The sequence below is a fragment of the Bison bison genome, unplaced genomic scaffold, assembly GCF_000754665.1.
Source record: "Bison bison bison isolate TAMUID 2011002044 unplaced genomic scaffold, Bison_UMD1.0 scf7180017864456, whole genome shotgun sequence".
Lineage (NCBI taxonomy): Eukaryota > Metazoa > Chordata > Mammalia > Artiodactyla > Bovidae > Bison > Bison bison.
Window position 1 is genome coordinate 25,281,076 of NW_011495018.1, and position 9,483 is coordinate 25,290,558.

At 41.2% G+C, this 9,483-nt stretch overlaps 1 protein-coding gene across 1 annotated transcript in view; it reads right to left on the minus strand.

Moving 5' to 3' along the window:
* Positions 1–720: 720 nt before the first annotated feature.
* Positions 721–9,483, minus strand: part of SORCS3 (sortilin-related VPS10 domain containing receptor 3) — a 640,372-nt gene continuing 631,609 nt past the window's right edge. The window contains exons 26-27 of the mRNA XM_010859391.1: positions 3,429–3,589; positions 721–2,646 (exon numbers count right to left, since the gene is read on the minus strand). Coding sequence (XP_010857693.1) covers positions 2,582–2,646; positions 3,429–3,589 — 226 coding nt within the window. The 3' untranslated portion in view covers positions 721–2,581. The remainder of the gene's footprint in view (positions 2,647–3,428; positions 3,590–9,483) is intronic.

A 9,483-nucleotide genomic window follows, 5' to 3' on the forward strand; every position in this document is an offset into this window, starting at 1 on the left:
TGCTGAAACCTTTCAGACCTGAGGTGGAGTCGCACCTCTACTACTTACTGGGAGCTTGTGTCAGACTCAAAGGCCTTGGGATTATAAGACTTCTGCTCAAAAGTCCTGGCCACAAATATTTGGGATAGGAAACTTGGATCCTGATTCAAATGGGCCATCTAATGAAAGCTCCCCATGGGGTCACAGAAAATGAATAGGTAGACTAAATTGAACTATTGTTCTCAATTCTTCTTACCCTCCCTAGATTGGAATTACATATCCACATCTTTTGTCATGTAATTCAGTAATGCCTTGCACCAGTGTCTATTTCTTTAGCCCCTTAATATTGAACATGGCCGTATGGTTTTAATTAATGGAAGGTCAGTGACAGTAATAGAGGGGCCATTTTGAGCCAAGGCCTTAGAGGATAGCGTCTGCTGCTGGTCTCACTTGGAATTCTGTGATCTACCGTGAAAATAACATCCTGGGGGGCTGCTGGTCTCAGAATGATAAGCAGACTTGAACCAACTGAAGGGTGCATTCAGGAGAGCCTGGTCAACCCCAAGTGACCTCAGCCAAATCACAGCCAACCTGAAGACTCACAAGCAAAACATCAATATCTGTTCTTATATACTTGTCAGATTCTTTTACCCATGGAGAATTATTGCAGCAATAGTTGAATGATACAATAGATAAAGACAACGGCCCAAAGAGAGAACTCTCAGCCAGGTATATAGCTTTGATGTACAAAAATACATTTATTTTCAACAATTTCAAAACCACTGTCTTTTTTTTTTACAGTAGAAATATTCAAATGGAACAATAAAACCAAGAACAGTATATGTACATATACTGTATATATAGACATGACTCATGCATTTGTATTCCAGTGTTTAGTACAAGTATTGCAATTGTCTGCCCCATTTAACCCTTGAAATGAAAAAGCAGGATCTTTAGAAATAGTCCTAATTCTATGCTGTAGCCAGTCCAGTTTCTCAAGGTCACATTCTCTCAATGTCTCACAGAGAAGGATGTGAACAATATCCCACAAAAATGGACAGGTACAAAATTTAGCCTCTCCTCCCATATATATACATACAGTATACCTTTTCTTTAAAACAAGTGTGCTCAGGCTGAGTCCAAAGTAAAACAATGCTACAGCATGGCTTCAAGCAACCCTCCTAAAAGGAATTGACCTGTGGAATGTGTGAAGGGCTGGGGTGCGGGAGAACACTGGCTTTGAAAGTTACTCGCCCCAGATGCAAGAACTATCTTAAGAGAACTGAAGGCAGACATCTGACTGTGAGGAAGTTGTGTACATCTGACAAGCAAGTAGCACAGCTTTGCTAAATCAACTTGACGAAGATCATTAAAGGCTAGACCCCTACTTAGCCTGCAGGGTTTGCATGGTCACATGATTCCACAAGTGCCGGCTCCCTTCCCACCTCTAACTTCTCCCAGGCTGAGGCCCTCACTGGACTTAACCTAGTGCCCAAGGGTCTTTTCTGAGTTACGAATAGCCAGAGAATTCCCTGTAAGCATTATACAATTCCATGGAATCCAACCAGAAAGCAGGATGCCATTTTTTTTTTTAGATCCATTGCCTGGCTTCTTTAGAGAAAACCTCAGACTGATAACTATCCTCAACCTCATTCTTCTGGAGGGGAAGCCTTGTTTGCCCATCTGGGTTTCAGTTTGAAGTCTCTAGTGGACTTCATCTTGCAACTTCTCCCACATCACGGATGGGACCAAAAACTCACACATTCTATCATGTCACTCTTGTCCTCCCTTTACCAGTTGTTTGTTTCAAAGAAGTACTCCCCCTCCCCACTTTATACACATAAATAGAAACCAGTGATGGCAGGGACACAGAGATGCAAGAGTTAAGTGCGACAGACAACTGGGGAGCATCCAGAACCCAACACATCAAGCAGGCCTGGGGTTGGTCAGCTCCAAAGCTGAGTGCATAAGCCAACAGACGCATCTTTCTTTTTTCAGTTTTCTTTTTTACTAAACATTAAATTATTTCTTAGGAAATAAAAAGCTATTTACATTGTAATTATATACAATAAGCCATCTGCAGCCTCGCAATGGACATGCATGAGGCAGGGTCTCTTCTGACAGGTGTGTACTTTCTACAGCCACCCTCACTCCCCACCAACCTACCTTCTGCAGATCTAGCTGGGAAATGGTTTCTGTTTTAGGTGGGTGTGCTGGGAGGGAGGAGCTGGGTACTGGTGGTTTGGTGTGGTACGGGGCAGGGAGAGGATGGGAGGTTAGTGGAAAACCAACCCAACTTAAAAAATAAAAAGACAGATCACAGGGAAAACAGGATTTCTTGCACTATAAATGGCAGAATGAAGTAAGAAAGCCATGGGAAGACGCATCCTTTGCCCTTAGCACAAAAACAGCCATTTATTCTTCGTGGCTCATAATCAGCTAAGTATGCTTTGCCTCCCAAAGCTAAGCATCTGTCTGCTATTCATGGGGCCCTTGGTAAACAATAGGTAAAAAAGACACTTTCATTTTTCCATAATAAGAGTAATAGGAATCATCAAAAATAAAAAGTCAGAAAGGCGATTGCCCACGCGGCTTGTTGGTGTTAAACACTAGTGCAGTTGGGGATCTCCTTTGTGCTTTCGCTGTTTGCAATGGTGGCAATGCCTCCTGCAGGGGAGAGAAGACACAGGAAGGTGAGATGTGCATGTCACAGGAGGATGGATCTTTGCTTTATTTACTGCTAAATACCAAGCCACCTTGTTGTGTGTTTATCAAACAGGGCAGCTGGGTGGTCTATCCTATCAGTTCACTGCCTTATCGAATCTGTGTTTAATGTTTGCCCTCTCCCATGCCAGCACACAAAGAAGCATCAATACCTTGCCATCTTATACTCTTGTAATCGCAATAGTACTAGCCAATAGGAATCAAACACTTATTATGTGGCAGGCACTGTGCTAATGACATACACCACTTTATGATCACAACAATCTTACAAGGCAGGTAATGTTATTCCCATTTCACAGATGAGGAATATGAGGCACAGAGAGACCACAGAACTAGCAGACTGACAGAGCAAGAAAATGAATCCAGGGCTCTCTGATGGCAGAATCCCTATTTGTGTGATTATTAGGATGCATAATGTTTTTGCCTTAAAGGAAAAAAAAAAAAGTCCAATAGTAATGGATAGTTGGTTTCAGCCCTCTCCCACTCAGACTCCAGCACTTTGGATCTTGATCGACTTTTAAGAGAAAAAGTTCTGCCAATTTCATGTGGTCAGAGGAGGCAGACACTTTAAAACCTGGTTATGTCAGGTTTTATGTCACTGAGGCAACTGCTTGTTTTCCCCACCCTCCAGACTACCTCTACCTGAAGGATAGGCCACGTGGGCTGGCTGACTCAGTGTCTGGAAGACAGAGGAATCAGGAGCTTGGGGATTCCAGCACACGTACCTATGACCCGGCTGTCCAGCTCTTTGTCCAGCAGCTCCTCGGGCTCGGTGAAGTCACTGAGTGTGATTTTGGGGGCGTTTTCACTTTGGCTCACTGACCCAATCATCTCCTGCTCCTTGTCATGTTGGACTTGAGCATAGATGTTAATCCAGGGTATTTTCCTACATGGGACAGGAGCAAAATCAGATTATAATCACAGAGCGTGCCACACTGAGGCAACTGGAAATCCTGGGTGATAATGGGGAGGAGAAAGCTATAGGATCAAAGTCAGGGAAAGGGGCTGGCCACCCAGATACTGTCTTCATGAGGTCAAAGAACATAAGGAGGGACCCAGATGCCCAGGGGAGTTGTAAACCACAGAACTCCCCAAGGAATTCACCTTTTTCTGGGGCAAAACCAGCAAGTGTAAAGAGAAGGGCAATACTATTGACCAGCTGTGCATTCAGTTCAGTTCAGTCGCTCAGTGGTGTCCGACTCTTTGTGACCCCATGAATCGCAGCACGCCAGTAAAACCCTTAAAATATTTACCAGTTATTACACTTATAAAGGAGCTGAACTTTGAGACTATGAGGTGGCATCACAGTGAAAAGACAGCTTTTTCTAAGTTTACATCAGTTTAATTAACTCACATTGGTTTCCTTTATAAATAGGAGAGGAGATAAAAGACTTATAGCCACTGCTACTATTTTCAGAACACCATCCATGGACCAAGTATCATAAATACTTCCATAGTCAGTTTCCTCATCTGTTCAACAGGAATAACAATAGCTTTCTCTTAGGATTGTGGAGAGGATTAAGGCAAGGATTGCTGTTCTCTGTTCAGTCACTAAGTCATGTCAAACTCTTTGCAACCCTATGGACTGCAGTACGCCAGGGTTCCCTGTCCTTCACTATCTCCCAGAGTTCACTCAAAGTCATGTCCATTGAGTCAGTGATGCTATCTAAGGTAAGGGTTAAGAGAAGTAACTTCCTTCAAAGACACCAAAGTAGTGGGTTTGTAAACAAGGCAGACAGACTCGAGGTTGAAGAAGCAGGCAGGTTAAGACTGAAATCTTATAGGAGTACTTATCTCCTGACTCATCTCTGTTATTTCCTGACCCACTGTGCACCAGCTTCTGTAGCCTCCTTTGATTTCTTTTAATCCCACACTCCTTAAACTTCAATGCGCTTATGCCTCACCAGGTTCCTATTAAAATGCATTTGTTGCTCTAGAGGTCTGAATAGGATGGGTTGAAATTCTACATTTCTACCTAGTTCCCAGCTGGTGCTGATCCCACTAGTCTGAAACCCAATCTTTGAGTTTCAAGATTCTAATACATCAGGCTCGTCCCCACCTTGGGGACCTTGAATAAACTGTTCCCTCTGTAACACACCTTCTATTCTTTTTGTGATAGTGTCTTTCTTGCCCTTCAGAATTTGGCTTATAGGCCACTCTGAGAGGCTTCTCCTGACCACCCAAACTCGCCCACCATAAATGTGTAATAACAGGATGGTGTCTGTGAAAGAAATGAATAGGGTGTTGGTTTAAGGTGATGGAATAGGCCATGTATGTGGACTTGCTTTCTGTCTTTCTCTCCCACTAAAGCCCCATCTCTGCAAGGTCAACATTTTCCATTTTCAATGCTATACACTTAACATAGTGCTTGGTATGTGGTTTATATTCAGTAAGTATTTGTTGAATAAACAGATAAATGACCTCAAAGCTAATGCTCTATTTTCATTTATTACGCCCTCAAACAAAAAGACCACACTTCTATCTTAGAATTTTACAGGTAGAAGAGTCCTGTCTTACCTCATTAAATGGTGGGGAAATTGGTCTGAAGTTCAGACATTTCATGAAGTTGATTACTGGCATAGATGTTATTAAAACTCAAGACATATGACACCCATCCCAATACAGAACATTCTGTGAAAGTGTGAAGCAGAATCACTCTGCTGCCCTAGTGCCAACCAGCTGTATTTTTAAGCATCTACATTCCCCTCCCTGCTTCAACCCCACAACCAGGTAGAATGTGGGCATTTAATGAGGTCTCCCGTAGCTAATTTGGAAAGCCCTCAAAATATGTTTGAAACATGGACAGTTTCTACCTTCCATTGACATCCAATTTTCATGTTTTTAATGGCTGCTTTCCATACATTAAGGGAGGTGTCCCTTGACTCCTACTGGTCTAAACTAGCTTAATATAATTTACAAGAACCTTAAATGAATAGATTATGTGTGAGGCAGCAGGCCACAGGCTCTCTAAATGTGAGTAATTAAAATTTCATGCTAGCCCTTACTTTCTTCTTATCTAAATAGAAAGGCAGCCTAATGATTTAGATTTCTTCTAATCATAAAAGTACATATTACTCATGAATGTTGGGATCAACTGTAATATTTATTAGGTGCTGGGGCAGTCAAACCACTCCTGATCACACAAGTCTGGGTACTTCAGAGCTTCAGCCAGAGATCACTGTCTCCCCCTTCCTGCTTTTTTAATGATTGATACCTGTAAGAATTTGGATATACTTGCCCTTATAAAGATTGTTCACCTTATTTGCATCTCTGAAAACACACTTTTTTCAATATTTTTAATAGATGGTTGGAAGAGAATGAATTTTATGTCACAATTTGGCAGCATTTAAATTTTTTTTTCAAATTGCTCTTCATTTTTTAACACATCTACCTGTAAGACTTTTGAGACTATGCTGCTGCTGCTGCTAAGTTGCTTCAGTCGTGTCCAACTCTGTGCGACCCCATAGATGGCAGCCCACCAGGCTCCCCCATCCCTGGGATTCTCCAGGCAAGAACACTGGAGTGAGTTGCCATTTCCTTCTCCAATGCATGAAAGTGAAAAGTGAAAGTGAAGTCGCTCAGTCGTGTCCAACTCTTAGCGACCCCATGGACTGCAGCCCACCAGGCTCCTCCGTCCATGGGATTCTCCAGGCAAGAGTACTGGAGTGGGACTATAAGTCAAGACTAAACCCCACTTTGCAGAAAAGAAAGGTGAGAAATGAAGTTTAGAGGCACGCCCTGAGCTATACATTCATATAAGTTTTAATAAGAGGATCTTAATAAGACGAGTAAGATGGATCAATCCAAATCATCTATATTAATTTCAGCTTTTATTTGTTTGTTCCAACTATTATTAAATGTTAGAAGTTTGTCAGAAGAATTTAGAAGAAGCAGAGTAGGCGTCACACTATCATGAAAGCCTTACTGGAAAAAAAAAAGACTAGAAAATACAACAACTCAAAAGTTTTCTTGGACAATAAGAAAAAAACAAATCTACAGTCTAGAAAGAAGGTGTTATTAGGCAGAATTTTCAGAAAATAAAAGCCATCACAAAATGATTTTTTATTATATTGCCTAAGATACCACAAAATAGCAGTCACTATCAAAGAATAAGATCAAATATAGTCCCTTAACAGAGGAAGGAGGAAAGAGTTACTTTGATCTCCAAGATTCCTTTAAACAATTCGATTCCCCTTCTATTAAGTGACCACTTGGGATGCTGAGATTGTAGACAATGCCTGGCACAGAGCAGGCACTCAATAAATGTTTGCTGAATGAATTATTGGCTTAATGAATTAATGTTGGAGATGGCAGAGAGAAAGTTTGGGGTCTGAAAACAGAGCCTGGTGAGTGATCTAGAAACAGAAAGAGAATGACACTTCCCCTAGCCTATGCTGTCCAAGAGTTTGCTAGTCAGTTATAGCTATTTAACATTAAATTAATAAAAGTTAAATAAAACTGAAAATTCAGTTTTTTCACCCTACCGGTGGCTACTGTATTGGGCAGTAGAGATCATGAAGAATTTTCATCATTGCAGAATGTTCTATTGGACAGAAATGAAAGAAGCAAAGGAGACTCTGGGAACCATGGATAAGAACCTGACCTTGACTTGCCGGCAGGCCAGGTACCCTCCATATAGCCATCATTGGAGTTCCAGGTAGGTAGTGAGAGGGAAAGGAGAACAAAGATATAAAGGGAGATCCAACAGGACCTCAGCCAACAGGCTTGGGCACTGGAAGAAAAGCTTCCAGAAAAAGTGACTAGAGAAGAAAAGTTAACTGATGATTGGTTACTCTTAACTGACTCAAATTGTTTATCCATTTTAACTAGTATTTGTTTCCTGTATCCTAATTCAGTGTCAGGGACATAGAAAGGGCTGAATGGTATTTAAGAAAGGGTTGGCTGGTATTTAATTATTCTACAGAGGTAGAATAATTCAGAAATGCCATTACCTGGCATAGATTCAAGTATTAAAGTCTACACATTAAGAGATAGCTACATGAATAAGTTGACTGTCTGGTGGCTCAGATGGTAAAGTGTCTGCTTATAATGCGGGAGACCCGGGTTCAATCCGTGGGTCGGGAAGATCCTCTGGAAAAGGAAATGGCACCCCACTCCAGTACTCTTGCCTGGAAAATCCCATGGATGGAGGAGCCTGGTGGGCTACAGTCCATGGGGTCACAAAGAGTTGGACGTGACTGAGCAACTTCACTTCACTCACAAGAGAAGAAAAAGTTTTTTTAAGTCACAGGATACCTCTGGCCTTGATTTAGAGACACCTGACACAAACACATCTTTGCACGACTTCTACTGGCCCCTGTTCTAGCAAACGTGGAGTTCTAGGAGCCGGAAGGTGATAAATTTGGTTTAGCCGATCTTCAAGCCTCCGCAACCACCAGGCATCCCCAAAACCAAATCCTTGAATGAATGAAAATGTGCTTTGTATGTAACTGAAGTATCTCCATAAATGGGTATCGCTCTGACCAGGCCATTTCTATTAATATACTGAATCTTTGCTAATTGGATATGAAGGATTTTCCCTTCTTCAAAGGGAACACAGTGGTGGGTTGACACATCATGATCCAAAAAGACAGGGACTCAAGCATTAGTCTACATACTGAGAAGGACGGTAAGCCCCACTTTGCCCTTCTAGTGGAGAGTGTTGAAGGATCCCTCTGTCTGGCCAGTGCTTAGATGTACACTGAGTAAAACTTTTTTTTTTTTTTTAACCTGAGAAATCCACTAGCAGGGAGCTGACAGGGGCTGGGGGAAGGGAAGGTACAGTGAAGCATGTTTACCACTGATCTCTTCCAAAATCTAAAAGCATTACCTTTGGAGTTTAGAAAAATTCCAAAGCTATACTTTCAAAATTCATCTGACAATAAATAATAATACTTTTACTTTACACAGACTTTCTGTGAAGCATCTTTCTATGCCACTGATACATATGAGCCTACTATGTGCCAGTTTGTGACACAGGAGGCACCTTCCAGAGGCATGCTGTTATTCAAAATAGCTTAGCTTTCATGATTTTTTTTTTATTATGTACTGGATATAGATATTTTTGCCTTGAAAACACGTAGCAAACCTATAAAGTATTATCGCTTTTCCATGTTACACATGAGGAAATGAAGGCTTAGTTAGAAGCAGATTCAACTGCCTAAGGCTGCAAGCGCTAAATATTAAAACAGTCTGTCTGACTTTTGAGTTCACATTCTTAACCAGTATATGCTTTGTAGATGCATTACATTATGTAAATAATGGTACAGAATTATTGATTTCAATTTCATGTTTTTAATGAGTATCCTATTATATCACCCCTCCTCTGGTCTTCAAAAATAAATTTTGAATACATGTGGGGTTTGGTTTTTCTGATCTATTTACCTTTAGAAACGGGAAAAATAGGGAGGAGGATTTAAACATGTATACTTCTGCATGCAAATTTATATGGCAGAAAGTGAAGAGGAACTCAAAAGCCTCTTGATGAAAGTGAAAGTGGAGAGTGAAAAAGTTGGCTTAAAGCTCAACATTCAGAAAATGAATATTATAGCATCCAGTCCCACCACTTCATGGGAAATAGATGGGGAAACAGTGGAAACAGTGTCAGACTTTATTTTTCTGAGCTCCAAAATCACTGCAGATGGTGACTGCAGCCATGAAATTAAAAGACGCTTACTCCTTGGAAGGAAAGTTATGACCAACCTAGATAGCATATTCAAAAGCAGAGACATTACTTTGCCAACAAAGGTCCATCTAGTCAAGGCTATGGTTTTTCCAGTG